The sequence below is a fragment of the Aedes aegypti genome, chromosome 1 (genome assembly GCF_002204515.2).
Source record: "Aedes aegypti strain LVP_AGWG chromosome 1, AaegL5.0 Primary Assembly, whole genome shotgun sequence".
Taxonomy (NCBI): domain Eukaryota; kingdom Metazoa; phylum Arthropoda; class Insecta; order Diptera; family Culicidae; genus Aedes; species Aedes aegypti.
In genome coordinates this window covers 286,940,935-286,963,680 of record NC_035107.1, presented here as the reverse complement: position 1 = coordinate 286,963,680, position 22,746 = coordinate 286,940,935, and the positions used below count along the sequence as shown (strand labels likewise).

The 22,746-nt window shown below is 37.5% G+C and overlaps 3 protein-coding genes across 4 annotated transcripts in view; 2 read left to right on the top strand and 1 right to left on the bottom strand.

Annotated features, from left to right (window-relative positions):
• Positions 1-1,977: 1,977 nt before the first annotated feature.
• On the top strand, positions 1,978-2,791 carry LOC110674684 (NTF2-related export protein-like). The gene is made up of 2 exons (XM_021838731.1): positions 1,978-2,409; positions 2,468-2,791. The coding sequence occupies exon 2, from the start codon at positions 2,502-2,504 to the stop codon at positions 2,784-2,786; it is 285 nt and encodes a 94-aa protein (XP_021694423.1). The 5' UTR covers positions 1,978-2,409; positions 2,468-2,501; the 3' UTR covers positions 2,787-2,791.
• Positions 2,792-5,994: 3,203 nt separating this feature from the next.
• Positions 5,995-22,746, top strand: part of LOC5564378 — a 136,108-nt gene continuing 119,356 nt past the window's right edge. For both annotated transcript variants that reach the window (XM_021838088.1, XM_021838087.1), the window contains exon 1: positions 5,995-6,223. The gene's annotated coding sequence lies outside the window, so the exon portion shown is untranslated. The remainder of the gene's footprint in view (positions 6,224-22,746) is intronic.
• Positions 6,195-22,325, bottom strand: LOC5564382 (probable cytochrome P450 304a1). The gene is made up of 3 exons (XM_001648677.3): positions 21,590-22,325; positions 7,121-7,392; positions 6,195-6,918 (listed from the first exon to the last, which is right to left on the bottom strand). Exons 1-3 carry the CDS (start codon positions 22,237-22,239, stop codon positions 6,293-6,295), a joined length of 1,548 nt encoding a protein of 515 aa, XP_001648727.1. The 5' UTR covers positions 22,240-22,325; the 3' UTR covers positions 6,195-6,292.

Here is a 22,746-nt window from a genome sequence, read left to right as displayed (position 1 = left end):
TGGCGCTCCTGTTTGGGGCGCCCTGACCGGGATCACGGTCAGTTTGAGCGCGCACCTGATTTGGCGTTTCCAAATGTAAACAAGCATCGCAATGCAGGGGTGGAATCATAAAACTGTAGCAAAATCACCACGCTGATACCCATAGGGTTGTGCCGCATCTCGAATTATTTTTCAAAATGTGTTGAGCATCCATGTTTTCAAAAATTTGTGAGAAAATCAGGAGTGCATATAATCAAAATCTGGAAGCGTTAATCTATATAAATAAAAATGGAATGGTGTTTGTATGTCACGAAATGGCATCCAAACGGGTCAACGGATTTGAATGATTATAATTCCGTTTTGTTCGTCAAGTGTTCCGACGTGTTTGTGTGTATAAAAATCCCAGGATATTCACCGGGAAAGTCGGAAAAACGAGCGTTAACGGAACTGTCATATTGTATGGGAGGTTCCATGACATGTTTCAACAGCCTACTTGATGGCAAGACGAAGTTTGCCGGGACCACTAGTATTCATTAAAAATGATTATCTTTCGAAGAAAAATACAACAACTGGGGGTTAGATCTGACGGAAACGGTCTATTGATGTGAACATATCAACAAAAACAAAAAGATTTTAGAAAACCGCGTTTGAAAATAGGGTCCTAAAGCCCTGTCTCAATTTTAGTACCAAACGCTTAAGTTTAGGGCAGAAACACATGTTTACTCAATTTTTAATTGATTTTCATTGGTTTAAGTACAAAAAATATTTTTTTATGATTTTGTCACACCTTTTGGTTTAAACTCAAATGTTGGGTATATTTTGTTTTCCGTGTCCCTTCCTAAATGTCAGATAGGAACAACCCCAGTGTTCAAACTACATGCCCTGTGGCATTTTTGTCGAAAAAGTGAATGTCAAACAAGATCACAAGTGTCAAGGTTCATATTCGAAACCATTTTTAAAATTGAAGTTTAAAAATGTTATAGCCGTTATTTGAGCTGGAAAACTTGCTAAAGTAGTTGCAATAACATGCTCTTTCGTATTATTAAATAAAAACAAGAATTCATTAAACATTTTAGGACCCAATTAGAGCAAACGTTACTTTTAGCTCGGAAGACTTGAGGTTTTTTCAGTAAGGTGAATATCGTTGTGATATGATGCCAAATCTGATACCTTTAGAATTATTTTTGAAAGGGATACACTCATTAATGGTCATATTTTCGGGAATGCAATGAAAATTTTCAAAAATATTTGTTTTCCTCACGTTTTTTGCATGATGTTCATATTACCTCCAACAGCTGTTCATTTAACCCACATAGTGCAGGTAAAATGAACATTTGCATCGTTTTTTGCTCGCGATGAATATATGTGAAAAAAAAACTATTACAGATTGAATTCGTGTCACCACTGTGGATAACATCCCTATTTTTGATGTTGTGCTATAGAACTATACAATTTCCTCGTTTTTCTATCAGAAACAGGATGATACCCTTAAGGTATTAAGGTGTTCATTTTACCACCCCTTCCCCTACTTGAGCTTGAGCTTGAGCTTGATATGGCCGCCCGTGGTTGCTACTCCAGTATCGTCAGATCAGCTGCACTTACACAAGGAACCAACCAGATGACTGCTTGGGATTAACAGACACCCTCAGTGTATAAATACTGGTGATCTTCTATTTTTTAGAAAACAATGGTGTCTGCCACGTCAGAATGCAGACCAATAAGGAGAAGGGGATGGAGTTGATGATGCATTCAACTGGTTCTCGCGGTATGCTGTATATACCACTGTATCTACGCCAGTTCTTGTGGGAAGGGTGAAGGGGTGGGGTATTTTTTATGGCAGAGAGGCTTGCTGGTTTGGTTAGCAGACTGCCTATCCGCATAGCAAAATACAGTTTGTCTTACTTTAGGAACAATAAACATCTTGTAACGGTTACTGTTAATGTATCAGAAATAGTTGCTTTTATGTATAACCATATGGACTTCAAAACTGTTCACCATTTCAAACAGTAAGATTAACCCATACCTATCAGTAACAATATATGATACTGCTCTGATATTGTTAAATTATATGGGAATGGATTCAAGCAAGATATGGTGGAAATATACCGCCACCATTCGGCAAATTGTTTTTGTTAAATTTGTGCAACACACTCACACATTTGCATTTGACAATATTGAACTACATTTTAACAGTTCGACAAATAGTTACATTTTGTTGGTATTTGTAGGCGACATTTAATCTAGCGTTGAGTGCAGAAAAAAAAATCGCCGTCGGATTGCCGTCGAAGGAAAACTGTCAAGCTGAATTGTTTACTTCTTATTCTAATATTAAAACTGTTCAAGGCTTGCAATTAATTTATAAAAGTCGAGTTAAAATTAAGTTTACAAAACAGCAATTCACATAAAAAAATGACAACTGCGATCGACCCAGTAAGTATATATCTTTCGCCAATCTGTTGGATATTTGGTTCAAACCCAATCCCCGTAGGAACTGCGCACCAAAAATCGATACCGCTTGCCGGATGGAGGAGGAATTCACCAAACTGTACAACGAAAAAGTAGACAAGAAGCGGCATCAGATGACCCGGCTCTACATGGACAACGGTTTGCTGGTGTGGAACGGAAATGGTGCCAACGGGAAGGACAACATCCAGAAGTACTTCCAGGAACTGCCCCGCTTCGAACACATTATGAACACCCTGGTCGCTCAGCCGATCATTGGCGACACTGTGCCCTCGCAGCTGACGTTCATCGTCAAGGTTTCGGGAACGGTCATCTTCCAGGACAATTCTACCAAACATTTCTAGAAGACATTCACGGTTACAGCCCAGGGCGACAAGTGGAAGATTGTGAGTGATTGCAGCGCTGCTTCTGGTTGCTAGATGCTATCTTTTAAGGGAATCGATCAATACATGGATGCATTGGAAGACGATATTCCGTGAGTTTCAGAAAGAATGAAAGAATATTCTTGAGGTGATATTTAACTGCAATTGAATCATCGTAGGGCTGGTAGCGGGTCTAGTTTTTTCTATTTTAATTCGAATCTTCAAAAAGTGAAAAATTAAGAGGTTATTTATTGCGCATTTCTTTCACCACTGGACTATCGCAGTAGTTTTTACAAGTGCTGGAACGCTAATCAAAGTGCGCAATTGAATCAAATCGGGTAGGTGTCTTCGGGGGACTTATTCTTCGTAAATCAAAGAATAAGTGCTCTGAAGACACCAACAAGATTCAATGCGACCCCGCACTTTTATTGACACTTTCGCACTTATGAGGTCGCACTTCGCAGTCCAGTAGTGAAAGAAATACACAATACATAACTATTCATCTGATTCTTCAAAAATTTCTTCTCAAATTCCTCGAGAAAAACCTCAGAAATTATCCTAGTGGATAGGGTAAAAATACAATAAAGAACCGTAATCCAATAATTATGCATACGTTATTTATTTCCCTTAGAAACATATGGTTCAAATGTCGAAAAAAGGACAGTATATCTACCTTTTGGAAAACTGTTGATGAGAAATTTTGTTCGAGAAAATCGACGTTTTCAAATGGTTACATAACTTAACCGCCTATTTCCCACATTGTGATTTTCCTATTTACCGTTCGTCAAATTGTTAAAAACGTTTCGGGTATGGTGGATATACTGTTATTTTTCATTGTAACCAAAATCATTCAGATATTGTTGCAAATGGTTGTGGACCTTTCGGGAAACTGTACTGATATAGTTTTTGTTTATGCGGGTATGTATCAGGCGTAAGGATAGGCATGCTATAATGATGAATGAATGGAAGCGTAGGGAAACGGTTTATTTCTGTCCGTCTCGGGTTCTAGCAAATGCTATGAACTGTGATAGGATTAACTGTGATATATTATTGCTGTTTGCGTTTGACGTGCAAACCTTGGCTAATTGAGCATCAAATGCGGTAACACAAAGCAATCAAAGGATACTTAGCAACCATGATCCAAATCACCGCCAACCTAGCAAAGAAAATCAAATTTTGACTTCGCCTTCCTTGTGAAAAATCTCACCGCATTTGGTGTTACCGCATTTGAAATTTGCGTTTCAAACGCACACAGCAATAAGAGTTGTAGATAGAAGCAAGTGAAAGATACAACTACAAAGTATGATGAAAGGGACGGGCCTGGGATTGAACCCATGACCTTCTGTTTATGAAGCAGAAGCGGTAGCCATTAGACCACCAACCCCGTCATTTTACCACCCCTTCCCCTACTAAAAAAAACTTTGTGTTTTACTTATAGATTTGCGCAATGAGGAAAACCACATGATTTTGTTGGGCAGAGGTGGACAAACCACAACGCAGAACAGGGTCACCGAAGCGGAACGTGGAACCAGGATTTCGGTAGGAAAGAAACAACTACAACTTGACTACTGTACGCAACGAGAAAGCTTTAATAAACACGTCTGAACGGATCGAACATCACATTACGGATGAATGGCAAAACTTTCCATTCTCCCTTTCTTCCTTCTATTTGGCGCTCTCGCCGCCTGCCCTACTGGCGCATGCGTCGCAGCCTCATTCTCCAAATTCTACACATTCAGTGTTGCCGCTTTGCATACGAGGCACAATCATTGCATACTCCAACAGATTTGAGTGTGGTAGCCATATGGATTTCATCATTGATTTCACGGTATAATAACATGTGTATCAACATTAGGTTGTCATGTGAAACAAACATGAATTTCCAAATATTAAATCATGAAAACCAACTGTCATAAACGTCATGGGACTGAAAGAAGAAATTTGGTAGAAAAACTTTTGCTCCCCAAAATATGGATCCGAGGCTCCTCTGCTTGTCGAGCTCTCTTGATTTTTTTTCAAACCCGTGAGCCAGCAACAAGCGGGGCGCCGCAAATCCATAATTTGGGAAGCCAGGGATAAGCACATTCCATTTTTTTTTCGAAACTGAAAGCCGGGAAAATCTGTTAGTGGAATCCGATTTTTCTACTAAACTATACATTATAATCAATGTTTTCTTATAGAAAGGTAGAATTCTCGTATATCGGTCAACTTCACTAATAAAAGAAAAATCGAATTCACAAATTTTCATCTAACACTTTCAGCTTCAAAATTTGCTTCTTCTCTTTGGAAGCATGATGATGACTGTCGTTCGACACGAGGTCCAACCGCAATTCAGTTCACTATGCATCCCATGGGTTGATCACAAAGGGTCCTAAAATGTTCAATGAAATCTTGTTTTCATTTAATAACACGAAAGAGTATGTTACTGTATCTACTTTAGCATTTTTTCCCGCTCAAATAGCGGATATATCATATTAAAACTTTAATTTGAAAATTGGATCCATAAATGAACCTTGACCCTTGAGATCATGTTTGACGTTCGCTTAGTCGACAAAAATACCACAGGGGTTCGCCTTTTTAGCACCGGGGTTGTTCCTTTCGGACATTTCGGAAGGGACACGGAAAACAAAATACACCCAAAATTTGAGTTTAAACCAAGGAGTGTGACAAAATCTTTGAAAAAAATTAAAAAAAATTGTCTTGGACTTAAACCATCGGAAAACATTACAAAATTGAGTAAACATATGTTTTTGACCTAAACTTAAGCGTTTGGCACTAAAATTGGGACAGGGCTTTAGGCCCCTATTTAGAAGCTTTGAACATGGAAATCGATAGCATAGCTAATGGATTTCATCATAACAATCTCATTGCGCATTTCAATGAATCGACCAACTTGAACATGATGATTATGACACAAGATAAGCAAAACAAACTGAATCCGTGTTGGAGTGATGATCTATGCGTCCATAGGTTGACACATACGAATCTGAAGAGAAAGCTTCGGGAACTTATGTGGAAAAAATATGGAATCCCTGTTGTCGGTTGATGAATCAATCCATGAAGCAAAACACAAGAATTTAATGTGTAACACACACGAAGTTTGCAAGAAAATCATAGCAAATCGATATGGACGTTCATGAATCGAACCATAATTTTAAACACACAGATCGAGCGTGTGGATTTTTATCAGTGTGGGCACAAACGGGTTTTCGATTGGCTTGTTCAACACCTCTTTTGTCACGTTGTTTACGGCAACAGTGCTTATTTACATTTCCCAATCATAACAAAAACAGTCGTCTTTTTCGGATGACTCGTCGCGGTTCGTTTTAGGTGAAATTTATTCAAGGATTTTGGATAGAAACGGCTAGAATCTAAGTGAAACAGTGAACCGACGATAACAGATCAACATTTATTCTTAGGTAAGTCTCTGACTGGCACTTATATTCTTGGTTTAAAATCCTTACAACTACCGGCATAATTTCCGCTCCCTATCTCGCCTCGAACCGGAGCCAAAAGGGTTCCATCGATGTGACCACCCCGGTTATCCTCTGGCCCAGGTCCGGCAGGGGATCGCCCGGTCTTGGCTTAATGTTGAAGTTTTGCATCAAAGCGGTAAACATCAGAAACAGAGTATTCCGGGAGAAAGTTTCCCCAACGCAAAGTCGTTTCCCACCCCCAAATGGAACGGAGATGTCCTTTTTGAGCGACAGTTTGCCACTCTCGTCCAGGAAGCGCTCCGGCCGGAAGTTCTCCGGATCGCCCCAAAACTCCCGCTGGTTATTGATCACATCTAAGCTGAGCATGACGAAACAACCCTTCGGGATATCATACCCGCATAGCTTGGTGTCCTCGAGGGCCACGTGGGAAATTCCGGACGGAACGAGGGTATCGATCCGGAGGGCTTCCCGTAGAGTTGCCTCGGCGTAGGGAAGATTTACGCGGTCGTCCAGAGTGGGAAGCCGCCCGTGTCCGACGACTCCGTCCAGTTCCTGTTGGACTTTGGTGGCCACTCGAGGATTGAGGAGTAACCGTTCCAGAAGCATCGATAGCTGGATGGCCGAACCGGAAAGGGTGGGCAGAAGCATGTCCCACAGGATCATCACCAACTGGTCATCTGGAAACCGAATTGAAAGAAGAGATATCTTCTTATTAATATATATAATAATCAACTAGATAACTCGAAAATCATCGTTTTGAGTAAAACGAATTTGAAAACTTGACCGTTTTTCAAGGACATGGTTCTGCGTTTCGGAGAGTTTCTCAATATATTATATATATTTTAATTGTTTTTGGCAGGAAAAAGATCGTAAACTCACATTGAAAAGTGAAGGCATCCCCTTCCAGCGGTTTGCTCTGTTTCATCTCGTAGATGTACCGATCCAGGAAGCACCGCATATGGTTCTCGTCGTATGAGGCCAGGTATTTCTGGACCATTGCTTCTATCAGGTCGTTCAGCCGGTTGTTCACCTCCCGGAGAATCCGATAGTTGGTCGCTTCCGGGAAGTAGTCTTTCAGCCAGGGCAGATAGCTCAGAATGGTACCGTAGTCGTCGCCCTTCTGCTGGAAGTTGATCGCGTGGCGGCCGGTTCTGAGAACGAAGGAAACATAGAAATATGAGAACTAAGGTAACCTATTCTTCTATGGAGAATATCAACTTGTAAAAATGGTTATCCTTTTTTTCCCACAACTTTATTCGACTATTTCTTTATGAACAAAGCGTTTTGATAAAAAGTTCTTGAATTAATGTTATACCTATGGAAACTGAAACAAGGACACCTTTATGCCAACAAAATAATGGTTTAATGTCTTTGAATAATGATTTCATACGACTGCCAGGCATATCGCATAAAAGCCCTAATTTGTTTATACAGTTAACTCTCCCTTACTCGATATTCCGTATCTCGATATCGAGTTAGAGAACCATAGTAAAAGTTGGTTTTCATGGCTAACTCGATGGTCCCTTGAATCGCAGTTGCACTGGTTTTGTGTTCTGTAACTCGATACCTCCCTAACTCGATGGTCCCTTCAATATCGAGTAAGGGAGAGATGACTGTAGTATAATAGTCGTGATGTAGCAAATCATGACGACTTTTATATACTGTTGTGAAAGCTTACTTTAAAACAAAACTTAAATCGTGCACATGACTTTGGACGAAAAAGAAGGAAATAATTCTGAAGATATTTTACAATTTTTTCACAACATATTTCTAAGAAATTTGAAGAATCTTTTTTTCCACATTTTTGTGACTTTCCAAGTGATGTTTAATATTTATGTACGGGGTTTACACTTTAGATCAATCAATCAGCAGAATGAGTTAACACGCGGGAAGAGTACTAAACTATCAAAGTACTGTGAAAGAGACTTCTTTCGGAGCATGTTCGAGAAACGTCCTTATCGTTCGGTGTCCACAACCCAAGAGACCCGACAAATATCGGTTTGAAGGCATTCATTATAAAACCTTTTATAGTAAATGCACTCATATTCGTATGAAATTCATGTACAAATCATCAACATTTTCGAGGACATATCAATGTTGGCGTTAGTTTTATGAATATTCATGACATTTTATCTGTCCGTAACGATTTGAATGCAATCAAAAGATCAGGAAAAAATCATGATTTATGAAAAATTTAACTCTGAACTCACATTGCCATAATTTTGATTATTAAATATCCCAGACAACCAGAAGTCGTATAACAGTTTACGAACAAAGTCGTTTATTTATACAAATGGCATCACACCCGCACTACATGATGGAAGAAATCGTTTGATCGATGGGTTTCCTCGCATAAGACGTTATTTTATGAGTTCATATGTATATTTTTTTGTCCCGTATACTCGTACAAAGTTAGTCGGATCAATCCGTAGCAGCTGTCAAATGAGCTTTGTTATCATAAATTGAGTCGCATAAGAGTACAGATTAGTTCGCAATAAAATCTACACACTCGCATTGTATGCTATTTTCCATCATATAAAAATGCACGTATATCGCCTCCACTTTTGTACGTATAAGGCCTTTTCGCATCATCTTATACGTGAAACTTTCCACATATAAGCATCGCATAACGCAAAAGGTGATTCCGTTATGCGTACATTCTGATTGTCTGGGATGTCTCTTCCAACTGGTAGATTGCCAAAGGGCTGGAAAAACATCATTCCTAATACAAATATAGAAATCAGATAAGGTACCGTGGGGCAAGTGGGTAATGAAAATCGTATAGTGGAAGTTCTTCAAATCATAAAGACTTTAAATTGAAATAACTGAGGCCGTGTATATTTTTTAGCTTGACTCCCACCAAATATTACCGCTTATATTATGCTGAAATAGATTTTTATGTAAAATTGATGAAAAAAATACAGACATTTTTATTTTGGAAAATGTATTTCTACTTTTCATTTGACCCACAAATGGGGCAAGTGAAAAGTTTGTCGTTTCCACGACTTCTACTAACTTCAACATTTGTTAAGGAGTCTCAAAGAACAATAACATAAGTAGCATGTGAACAACGAAAATTGTATTCTTGTCATTTCAATTTTCTTCTGTTCAGTTACCTGCCGTGAATCGCAAGTCAGTCTCATCTGCATTTTCGTCAAAATTGAGTTAAGTTCAGTTTTCAACATATCTTCCAATGCTCTTTCAGCCGAACTAATGAGATAATATGATTTGTTCGGGAAAAAAAATGAAAAAAACAGCAAGTCAAGTTGTCCCATAATGAAAAGTAATCGCATATCAGTCTCACTACAGATTTCCGCATCGTGTAATACAGAAATGAATCGTGTTTTGATCATCTTTATATTTTTCTCGGAAAAATTTCGTAGGAAAAAGCATATTGTGAAAGTTTCATTAGGATTATCGAACCTATCGAACCTACGTGAAAATTAGGTACAAGGTTCAATTCATTCCGGTCGAGTTCATTTCTCGAATCATTTTGTGTTGTGAAGTTGGCGTCAGTTGTAAACAAACATCGAGAAGTAGATGAGTGCGCATCGTACCTTCGTGCTGTGCGTACACGAATTCTCTCTGCTCTTGGAAGTTTTCTTAAAAACTACCTAAAGCAATAAAACAGTACTTTTCAGTGCTACAAAAACAGTACTTTTCAGTGCTAAAATTAAAAACGGTACTTTTCAGTGCTACTAAAACAGTACTTTTCAGTACTATTTTTCTACTATTGATCCCTTTACGATCCTTGTTTGGACCCGTGCCTTCGATTTTTCGTTGGACCCGTTGGCGAAAGCTAGCGGTGGTAATCCTTCTTGGACACCGTCTTGGGAAAAAACCTTTCGAAGGTCACGTCTTCTTTCGTTTATTAATTAAACATGGTATCAACAACAAACAAAAGGAAGGGTGAATCTCTGAATTCACTACTTCCTTCCAAAAAAGTGGGTTTTAAAACTGTCACTACACGTGGCAAGAATGGAAGAAAGGACGCTTCCCCGGAATGCGAACTTTCTTCCAAGGGTGAAATGAATAATTGTATCGAAATGAGCAATCAGTTCGATGCTCTAGACAAATTTTCCGAACACCAAATCGAAGCAGCCTCTAGCCCAGGCTCTTTGATTCAAGTGAGGAAGCAAAGAGTGCCGCCTATCGTGGTCAGTTGTTCCGAATTTGGGGGATTTAGGCAGGAGATCTTGAACTCCATTAGGGGAATCAAGGTTTCCTTCCAAATCGCAAAGAAAGGAGACTGTCGCATTTTGCCGGAAACTCTTAAAGATCGTGAACTTCTTCTCAGACATCTTGAAGAGAAGAAGCACAAATTTTTTACTTATGACGACAAAACTGAACGTTTGTTCAAAGTTGTCTTGAAAGGTCTCTCAAGTGACTATAAGTCACCTGAAGAGATCAAAAATGGAATAAATGATTTACTTGGATTTTCCCCAGTCCAAGTAATCATTATGAAAAAGAGAACCCAATCTGGCATTGTTCGGAAAGGGCTTTCTCAAGAATTTTATTTAGTTCACTTTAACAAAAAAGAACTAAATAATATTAAAGCTTTAGAAAAAGCAAAACTTTTGTTTGATGTCCGTGTGACATGGGAACATTTCCAGAAACCTGGAGGAAATTACCAGAACCCCACTCAGTGCCGTCGGTGCCAAAAGTGGGGTCATGGTACAAAAAATTGTCGCATGGATGCTAAATGCATGATTTGCGGAGGTTCTTCTCACGCCAAAGACGTCTGTCCAGTGAAGGAAGATACCACCAAATTCATATGTTGTAATTGCGGGGCTAACCATAAGTCCAATTTTTGGAATTGTCCTTCACGCAAAAAGGTCATTGAGGCTCGTGCCAGGCAGATGAAAGATAATATCCGTTACGATAACGGTCGTTTCCGGAATTTGCCTGGTAGAGTATCGAACAATGCTCATTTTTCAGTTAACGATCGCTTGATCATGAATCATACCCATCAGGAAGATCATAATCATGCTCATTCACAAACTAATTTTAATCCGTCGGGTAGCCGTTCGAATCTTTCTATTTCGAATGTATCTACCCACGGTAAATCCTTTGCCGATATCGTAGCAGGAAATTCGAACTCCTCCCCTGTTCGATCCATGGGTACCCATTCTACTTGTTTCAAATCAAATGGAAAAAACCCTACCGCCACAGGTAACTCCGCTTCTTCGTCTACCGGAAATTCCAATGGGAAACCACATGACATGTCTGCCTCTGATTTTAATTTTCTAACTGAACAATTGAATCTAATGATTGATGCAATGTTCAAAGCCACCACTATGACTGAAGCAGTCCAAGTAGGTGTAAAATTTACAAATCAAATTGTTATTGGATTACGTTTTTCTAATGGATCCAAATAATAATTTAAATATTTTAAATTGGAATGCTCGTTCTCTGAATGGTAAAGAGGACGAGCTGTTTAATTTTCTTACAGCTAATAAAGTGCATATAGCAGTTATTACCGAAACGTATTTAAAACCTGGATCTAAACTCAAAAGAGATCCTAACTTTTTTGTTTATCGTAATGATCGACTTGATGGGGCATGTGGGGGAGTTGCAATCATCATTCACAGGCGTATAAAACATCAACTGTTTTCATCATTTGAAACTAAAGTTATTGAAACTTTAGGTGTTTCTGTTGAAACACAGTTTGGTAAATATACTTTCATAGCTGCCTATTTGCCTTTTCAATGCTCTGGACAGCAAGTTAATTTGCTCCAAACTGACTTGCGTAAATTGACTCGCAATAAGTCAAAATTTTTTGTCATTGGTGACTTTAATGCCAAACATCGGTCATGGAATAATTCTCAAAGTAATTCCAACGGCAGAATTTTATTTGATGAGTGCTCTTCAGGATATTTCTCAATTCAATACCCTGATAGCCCCACATGTTTTTCCTCTTCTAGAAATCCATCTACGATTGATTTGGTCTTAACCGACTCTAGTCATCTTTGTAGCCAACTGATTACTCATGCTGATTTTGATTCTGATCATGTCCCTGTTACATTTCAAATATCCCAAGAAGCGATTCTCAATCCTATCAGCTCCACTTTCAATTATTTACGAGCCGACTGGAATATATATAAAACGTATGTTGACTCCAATCTTGATGTTAACATTTCTTTAGAAACTAAAATTGATATTGACAATGCTCTTGAAACTTTAACAAATTCCATTGTTGAAGCCCGGAGCATTGCAATTCCAAAATGTGAAGTAAAATTTGAATCCGTGATTATAGACGATGATCTTAAACTCTTGATCCGTCTTAAAAACGTGAGGAGAAGGCAATTTCAACGCACTCGCGATCCTGCTATGAAAATTATATGGCAGGATTTGCAGAAAGAAATCAAGAAACGTTTTGCTCAATTAAGAAACAAAAAATTTGAAAATAAAATTTCTCAATTGGACCCTGGCTCTAAGCCCTTTTGGAAATTATCGAAAATCTTGAAAAAACCTCAGAAGCCAATACCGGCATTGAAAGAGGGAAACAAATTATTACTAACTAATTGCGAAAAAGCTCAAAAACTTGCTATGCAGTTTGAAAGTGCGCACAATTTTAATTTAGGACTTACTAGTCCAATTGAAAATGAAGTTACTCAGGAGTTCGAAAATATTCTCAATCAAGAGAACGTTTTCGAAAATGCCTGGGAGACTGATTTGGAAGAAGTGAGAACTATTATTAAAAATTCAAAAACATGAAAGCTCCTGGCGATGATGGAATTTTCTACATCCTCATCAAGAAACTTCCAGAAAGTAGCTTATCATTTTTAGTTTATATATTTAACAAATGTTTTCAATTAGCATATTTTCCTGACAAATGGAAAAATGCTAAGGTTGTTCCAATTTTAAAACCAGACAAAAATCCTGCAGAAGCTTCTAGCTATCGTCCAATCAGTTTGCTTTCCTCCATCAGTAAACTTTTTGAAAAGGTTATTTTGAACAGAATGATGGCCCACATCAACGAAAATTCAATTTTTGCCAATGAACAGTTCGGATTCCGCCATGGACATTCGACCACTCATCAACTTTTACGTGTAACAAATTTGATCCGTTCCAACAAATCTGAAGGCTATTCTACTGGTCTTGCTCTTCTAGACATAGAAAAAGCATTCGACAGTGTTTGGCATGAAGGTTTGATTGTAAAATTAAAAAACTTTAATTTTCCAACATACATTGTTAGAATAATTCAAAGTTATCTGTCAAATCGTACACTTCAGGTTAATTATCAGAACTCCAGATCTGAAAGACTTCCTGTAAGAGCTGGTGTTCCTCAAGGCAGCATTTTGGGACCAATATTATACAATATTTTCACATCTGACTTACCTGAGCTACCTCAGGGATGTCAAAAATCTTTGTTTGCGGATGACACAGGCCTCTCCGCCAAAGGACGAAGCCTGCGTGTCATCTGTAGTCGATTGCAAAAAAGTTTGGATATTTTTTCTTCATACTTGCAAAAATGGAAGATTTCTCCTAATGCTTCCAAAACTCAACTAATAATATTCCCACATAAACCAAAAGCTCTTTATTTGAAACCTTCAAGTAGACATGTTGTCACGATGAGAGGGGTTCCAATAAATTGGTCAGATGAAGTTAAGTATCTAGGGCTCATGCTAGATAAGAATTTAACTTTCAAAAATCACATTGAGGGCATTCAAGCCAAATGTAATAAATATATAAAATGTCTCTATCCCCTTATTAATAGAAAATCAAAACTTTGTCTTAAGAACAAGCTGTTGATATTCAAACAAATTTTCAGGCCAGCCATGTTGTATGCTGTACCAATATGGACTAGCTGTTGTAATACCAGGAAGAAAGCTCTGCAGAGAATTCAAAATAAAATTTTGAAAATGATTCTGAAGCTTCCTCCCTGGTATAGTACCAATGAGTTACATAGAATATCCAATGTTGAAACATTGGAACAAATGTCAAATACAATCATTAATAATTTCAGGCAAAAATCGTTCCAATCTTCTATTGCCACGATTAATGCGTTATATGTTTAGGTTAAGTTAGGTTAAGTATATTAAAAACGTTTTTTTTCTCTTATAAGCAGGTGAAATCAACTCACCTGTAAAAAAACTGAACTGCTACGGCAAATGAAATGTAATATGTTGTTAACAAAATGTTAATAAAATCTTAAATTTGTGTTACCAAATTAGGATGATAGTGTTGTCAAATAACACAGAACACCTAGATATAAGAAATGAATGTAATGTTTGGAATGATACTAATAAAAAAAAAAAAAAAAAAAAAAAAAAAAAAAAAAAAAAAAAAAAAAAAAAAAAAAAAAAAAAAAAAAAAAAATCGAGAAGTAGATGGTGAATTTAAATACTTTCCCATTTTGGCAATAGTCAAAATAAAGCGTGAGTAAAACATTTATTCAGTGTGTGATACGCTTACGAATGTTATAGCTGTTACTATCTTTTTTCGGTAATCTTTTTCTGAAACAGGAACGTTGCCTATGACTATGCAGTGGAGGGTTCCGTGCTCTTTGACTTCTGTTGGTACACGCCAAGGCAGACGAAGGCCGTCCACTTCAATATACAGCTGTGTTCTAATACCTAACCACCTTGATTAAAACTGTGCATCGAAGATTGAATAAAAGTGAAAATGTACACAGTTTAGTATCGTTTTATAAAAAATATAATGATAGTTTAGAATACAAAGTAAAACTAAACGTATTACATCTCAACGAAATTCTATTGAAATTTACCGGAAACATTCTGTAGGAATCATCAAATCGCATGGTAAGAAGAATGGGAAAATCAAGTAGCTATTACGCGGTTCTTCGATAGAGTGAAGTAAGTTCATTCATTCATTGGTTCATTCTTCGTCTCCTATGGACCAACGCACGAGTTCATTAACTTGACGTTTGAGCGGTGCCGAATTCACTAGTTTCCATGGTCACATAAATAACACGGCACAGTTCAAACGTCAAATAGTGAACTCGTTCATCGGTCCATGATTCCCGTGAGAGCTACGTAAAAAGTACGATGGAAAAAAACCACGTATGCTTTAACGTAACAATTACGTTTGAATTATTTTGAGTGTATTCTAAACAAGCTGACATACGTGTTTTTTTTCCATCGCACTTTTCACGTAGCACTTACGTAAATCGTAGGTACCACAGAATGAACGCATGAACTACTGAGTCTCGTCCGTTCCACCAACGATACACGTAAGAGCTACGTGGATTCTCCCGTACTTTTTACAAAGCGGTTCAGTAGGCCCGAGATGATTTTTCAATGGAAGTTATTAAAATATTTTGATATCAACTGCCTTGGTACTGTTTCTCATCTTTCAATTTGGGAATAAAAAGATTAAATTGGCGAGATTTTAAGACATTTATTCTACACAGTACCAAAAAATAATGTGATTTACATCTTTTGAGATGCACATAAAAGAAGCGAGCAGAATGACGTAAATTTGTGTCGAATTTCAAATACGTTGATGTCTGATTCGGGAAATGTCGATCACAGTTCCATTGTTTTCGTGTCCTTTAACATGTACAATTACATTTTTCGTTCAATACATCTTCAAGGACACGTTTTCGTGTCGTTCCATCACTTACATCATGTGTCATTCAGTCATAACCAGAATTACAGTATTGGACAAAACATTTGCAACTTTTTCGATTTTCCATACAAAATGACCAACTTTGGTAAGCTAGATCTCAGTTATTTATGGACCGATTCGAATGAAATTTTCACAGAACATCAGATATAACTTGAATTTCAACATATATTTTTGAATAATTTTTCCAATCACGAGTTTATAAGTAATAACGGTTTGACTAAAGTGTAATTTTCGAAGAAAAATTCAAAACTTTTTATCTCAAAATCTGAGAGCCCTACACAAAAACTGTCTTCAGCAAACTTATTCATCTCTTAAAAATCTACAACTTTGCTGAAGATACCATGAAGCTATTCCTTCAATATGTTCAGTTATGTCAATTATAAAAAATCATCAAAAAATTCACTTTAGTCAAACCGTTACTGCTTTTCAACTTGCGATTGAAAAAATCACTCAAAAATATATGTTAAAATTCAAGTTATGTCTGATATTCTGTGAAAATTTCATTCAAATCGGTCCATAAATAACTGAGATATAGTTTATCCAAGTTGGTCATTTTGTATGGAAAATCGAAAAAGTTGCAAATGTATTGTCCAATACTGTACGTCCAGAGTAATTTTCATTATTTTTAAGAGTGTATGCAATCACTGCTCAAGTAGTTCGCTCACGGGTACTTGTGCACTGACGGTATATAGATCAAGAAACTTAAAGTCGTGGTTAAATCAGAACACTGCTTGGATTTGTTTGCCGGCAATTGTCATTTATTAATGCTCTTCATCTCTGGGGTTATGTTGAATTCTCCTTCAAAAGTATCCATGTTCCAGTTAACTTTGCCGCTGTATGGAATAACATCAGATATAAAACACTAATTAATATGTAAACTTTGCAAATCCAAACTCTTTTTACCTTGAAATTGTTTTTAAAATTGTTGTCAAGTCCGGCAGCTCCTCATGCTCTTAGAAAAAAAAACAGTGGACGTCTTCTTCGCGCTTGAACACAACATTGAATGAATGCGAAATGCGGTTGTCAAAATGATAAACATTACCGAGCCACCATTTGGTGTTTAATAATAGCATGGTAAACATCAACTTCGCCAGGTGAAGTCGAGGCAAAATGAATTTCAAACGGTCTACGTGATTTTCCACGTAGCAACGACGTGTCGATTTTTTTGAGTGTATGGATTCTAGGCGAAACAAACAGTGAAAACGGCTAGTGTCCGATTCGACAATTCGATGCAGCACGGTATAGGGAGCCGGATCCTTTTCGTGGCACTTTTCACCTCGGAAGTGGGTCTTTTTGAAAGCTACAAATCTTATATTTGGCCATAATATGCGTCGTATCCAGCTTTTTACGCTAGCTATAAATCAACAAGGGGAATTTCAATTTTGACATTTCTTGCCTATACATTTTATAATTAAGTCTTAGCAGGCAATGATTTTATGTTGTTGATTGAACTGTCATCAATTTTCATTCGATGTGTTTGACAACAAAATTATCTTCGTGTTCAACTTTTTATATTAAGATAAACCATTTTCTCATAATTTTTAATTATTTTGTATGATTTTAGGCAATCAAGAATTATATTCCATCAAAAGTTTCCTGCTGTGAACGAGTTCCCATACAGTTTTTGGATGGTCGGACTAATCGATGTGTAGTGTAGGCAAGAAATGTCAGAAAGGGGTGATTTAACCATTATGGCATGCTAGCGTAAAAAGCTGGATTAAAACGTTTCTTATAGCAAAGTTTCAGACAATTCGGCCGAGAAGAACCCCCCCATGCCAAAGTGAATCATGGGAGTGCCTAAGTAGCTCTGCACCCTACCTAAATGCTGACGAAAGGTATCTTTTTTAATAATAATAAATGACGATGATCATAATGTTTTTCGAATGAGATACAATTTTTTTTTTTATAATTTACATGATGAAAGCAGTTTTTATTATACGCAGCCTGAATTACGGTTTGTCAGTAGGGGTGACCTGAGCAATATAAGCCACCTAAGGAAAACGTAGAAAAACTAAAAAAAAAATGTTTTAATTTAAAACGTAAGAGACTACAGATTATTTGCTTCGAAGTTATGTCCAAACTCATGTTTTTTAGCGTGTTCGTCAACCAGATGGGGCATAATGAGCCACCTAACGGAACAGTATGAACCATATTGAAAGCATCACTACGTAAAATGTTGTAAATCGGTTTAAATCATGTTTTTAGTGGCACAGTGACCTGTCACTATGGTTTCCTGAAAATGTTCTTCATTTTTCGAGGTTCTGGGAATGATCGCGGGACAATTTTCCTATAAAAGTTAGGGTGTCCATACTGCCCCATGGGGTGTCCACTTTGCCCCGCTAGCTTGATCGTGACTACCAAAAATAAGCTTTTTTTAATCCTTTTTTTGGATACAAAATATTTTTTTCTAAATTATGCAACAATGTTTAACAAATGCTTAAGAACTCTATAAAGCATACTGCAAATAAAAAACAGTATAATATTCATGTCTTTACAGTCAAAATTGGCAAATTCCTTAGGGTGTCCATACCGCCCCTACATTGCAAGAACATACATTAATGCAATAACAGCGCTCAGAATTGACATTTATAAAAAAAGTGCTAAAATCTTAATATGAGTATACCGTGTACGCACCAAACTTTGCGTCAAATAAGGCTAAAATATGTATTTTTTAATTCAAACTTCTGGCAACGATAGGCTTTTACCCCTTTAGTAGAACGCATGATTTAAAAAGAATAAAAATAATTCATACAAAAATTAAAAAATACAAAAGGTGATACAATATCTTGTGCCTAACATTGCGCACAAAATCTGAATTGTTCCTAACTTTGCGCATGAAGTGCCAAACTTTGCGCATGCCTTAAAATGCTCGTTTGCTCCAAATAATGTTACTATTTTACTGGTTTTGTATTAAGTACAAAAGGGGTATAACTAGTATGAGTTTCATCAGAAGTTTTTCCGTGAATTTCAATTTAATTTGTTCATCCACCCCAAACATAGAATGGCCACGAATGATGAATTACTCTGTTCTTCATTGTTTTATTATATATTCACAAGATTACAATCTGAACAATATAGTTTACAGCCGTAGTTTATGCTTATTTGTTTTCGTACGTTGCTTTATATAATTTATTCTCTTTTTTTTAAATTCTTTACCTTTTTTTTCTTGTTGTTTCTGTTTCTCGTTTTTCTTATTTTATACCATCTCTTTGAATAACTATCAGAATTCAACGTTCGTATTCACTGCTAATGGTCGTGAACAATTCGATTTCGCACAATTTGGAAGCTTTAAAAAAAACCTTCTCTGTTGTACATGTCGTCAGCTGGAAGTGGGGGATTTCCAGATGAACTTGACGAGTTTTTAGCAGTGATGTGCTTCAACTGATGCTCAGGCGAGCTATACTCGAGAGTTTTCTCGTTTGCAGTACTGTCTATTAGGTAGTATTTCAAGCTGCAAATTGCTTAGGGGCTTTCCCTTAATAGACGGACCCTTACTTTCCACTGAAATCGAATCCATAGAAAGCATCAATTAGTTCGGGAGATGTATCGTTGATCACTAGCGATTCATTATTTTTTATTGCCATACGTACCTGATATTGAATCGTTGTCCATCAACTGGGAAGCCAACCGCTATCAATTATCCATGTTTACAGTAAAAGTCTCCTCCTGCGTCCAAACAGTGGGTTTTCCGAGATTTTTCGATGCACACCTTGCCTTCAGCTTCATGCAAAAGGTACTTTCAGGAATATTAAATGTATCCGCTGACTTATGGATTGAGTGACCATTCCTGGTAAGATCGACAGCTTTTATCATTTGCATTGACGTACATGCATTGCTAGAAGTGCGCAAAAATTAAGACCCTTATGTAAAAAATGGGTCCTAACATTGCGCATCGTTTTTTTTCAAATAAAAATTCGACACATTGTATGGAAAATTAATGGAATTACTAGAATATTACCTTTTTTGCAAATACACCGCAAATATACTTCCCACAATATAGTTTTGTTCAGAAAAACGTTGATTTTTGGCAGAGCCACTCCTTAGCGCTTGTGCTAAGACGGTGTAAAAGTTGAGTTTTATACGTGTGACGATAAGGTTTTTTGATTATTTACTAACATTAACAAGGGTTTCTTAGTAAACAAATGTATGTCAAATACTTATTTCACACAAACAAACATGTTGCTGAAACAGAATTGTTAAAAAATCATTGATAAATTATATTTTTTCATGTTTGTTAAAAATGCGCAAAGTTTGGAGCTGCGCAAAGTTAGGTGTGTACACGGTACATGAACGTAATGACCAATAAATGCTTTTATCAACAAAACATGAAATTAACTAGAACTACTACTAAACAGCCTTATTTTGTTAAGACTTGACGACACTTGACATTTAAGACTATAATCTTACATGAAAGACAGGAGTTATCAGAATAGTACTTGAATGACAAATTATTCAAAACCATTTCGACTTGACAGTATTATTAATGACACTACTACACTACTATTTCAAACAAATTCTGATGGAGCTGCTGATATTAATGTTTCCTTTTCTCAGAAGCAAGGGAATATGGGTATTTTTCAAAAACTACCACGTCACAATCAGGGCTGTTAAATGTCATGAATTTCACGTGACTTTAACATTTGAATATTGCTAATATCATCGCTCCTAGTGGAAAAAGTCATCGGAAAATGTTTTTCTTGGTGAACTTTTCCGAATTACTATCGATTGCCAATATTTGCTGATGCGATATTTCGCATGCGAGGGTGCTATAAGCATTTTATTTTTTCCAAAATTTTGACATTTAACTGCACTGGTCACAATACTAATAAAAAACAGTGTTCTTGTGGGCACCATAGCCTAGGCCATCTGAGTATTGGTCCTGGTAGAGGGAAAACTTGGCAAAAGCCAGACCGAGGGTTCAGCCTTGACAAGTTAAGCTGTCAGGCAGCTCCAACTGAATATCATACAAAAAAAAATGGACGAAGCGAAAATAATACAAGCAATTGAGTAACAACCATAAAATTTAATCGTAAAACAAGGTCAAACAATAACTTTCCTTAAAATGTTAGCTTTTTTGTACCTATACGGATCGCTAAGCTCAAGATAACTCATCTGAGCATAAGATATCAACTAAAAATCGATCACAGAGCTTTTAAAATAATATCTCACAATTCGATCCATATCATGCTCAGAGGATCGAAAGATGGGATGAAATGTAATGCCTGTCCTATAGTGGTGCATCAGTACCCATACTGGAGGTTCCCATAAGAAATCATTAATTATGCAAGGATTTATACATGGAAATTTTGAGGGAACCGTGATTTTCATGCATTTGAATGATACGTTAAAATAACATATTTTATGATTTGATCAACATATTTATTTTAGCTGATTTCTTTTAGATGCACCACTAATGGTACATTTACCCTATAAGAATAACAAATTCTGCAATTTGTAAAAAAAATGCTGAACAATTCTCCAGAAATGACTGAAGGAAGTGTTTAGCGAATATCTCCAAAATTTCTAAGTCAAACAAGGTATAACCGGATAGCATGCTTATCTGACCTAATTGGAATATTACTCAACAAAATCGCATCCAACAACAGGCTCATAAATTTGGGCCAGTTTAGGTTGCAAATTATTCCCAACAATGAAGGAGCATTGATAAGCGACTATGACCAACGGCATCTATTTGCACAATTTCGGCTACCTGGGATACCGATAAGATTGACCTTTCCATCCCGCAATACTCACTCATACAACTGCGCCATATCTTTCCTCTGGAAGCGTTCCCCGCAGATCACTTGGAAGTAGACGTTGCCCAGCAACCCGTAGAATGCATCCGGACACTTCACGCAACCATCCTTCGCAAATAACCGCTCATGCTCGAACTTTGGCCCATATCGCAACACATCCAGCAGCGTCATCAACTCGCTCCTAGTCTCCGCTTCCAACTCATCGAACCGCCTGCCGAAACCGTAATCCCTCAAATGCCTCAGCACAAAGCGTCGCTGCTCCTTCCAGTGGGGTCCATCCGTGAAAAATATGCCCCTCCGTTGGAAGTTCCTCTCCCTCATCCTGGCCAGAAACAGATCCGATCGGCCATCGAATTCCGACCGGGCAAGTACTTCCTTGGCGATGGCCAAATCGTTCACCACAATCGAGGGAAAATCCCCCAGATAGATGCCGAGGATCTTGGTCCGGTAGAACTGACCCAGCCGCACCGCAGCCCTGTGCAAGTGTCGATAGTTCACCATCAACAGGACCAGATAGCTTCCGAGCAGGGGAAACCTCGGAGGTCCGCTGGGAAAGTTTGGCGGTCGGTCGAACATGAATCGGAAGCATCGATATATGAGCAGCCCAGCGGCCACGGTCCATAGGATGGCACTCGGATTCAACAGCATCTTTTGGACACTCTCGAGAGTAAATCACATACGCGGTACGATAAGAAACTAAACCTGTTTAGCGGCCAGCGGCTTCGTTATATACCCGGCGTGGTACAATTTCAGTCACTCAGGTAGTAGCAGCCAGCACACCATTAGTAGGTAGCGCTCATTATTTAGTTGCTTGCATTGCAATTCATTTTTACTCACACGAAGTAATGCGAGGGATGATGGTAGATCACTCAATTTGACTTTTCTATGCATGTCGTCTCTTGCGTGACAGTTTTTAGGTATTGAAGAACTTTTGATGTATCTTTATTACAGAGGATGTTGAAGTGTTGAAACACATCTTCAGCATGCAATTCAAAACTTGCATATCGTAGGTAAACCCTTCTTTGATCTTCAGACCTGCCCAAGTAACCACAAGCATTATATTATTGCATTAATTTGGTCGAAAGTCAACATTTTTTGCATTAATAATGTTATCATGCATTTATTCAATAACTGTCAAGCAATGATGCGTTTGAT

Bases quoted from the DNA above. Each gene is read 5' to 3' on its own strand.
- LOC110674684 (XM_021838731.1), top strand. From the start codon at position 2,502: ATGGAGGAGGAATTCACCAAACTGTACAACGAAAAAGTAGACAAGAAG.
- LOC5564382 (XM_001648677.3), bottom strand. From the start codon at position 22,239: ATGCTGTTGAATCCGAGTGCCATCCTATGGACCGTGGCCGCTGGGCTG. The intron at 7,393-21,589 runs GTGAGTATTGCG...CTTCGTTCTCAG, and splicing joins GATATGGCGCAGTTGTATGA to AACCGGCCGCCACGCGATCA. The intron at 6,919-7,120 runs GTGAGTTTACGA...TTCGGTTTCCAG, and splicing joins GGATGCCTTCACTTTTCAAT to ATGACCAGTTGGTGATGATC.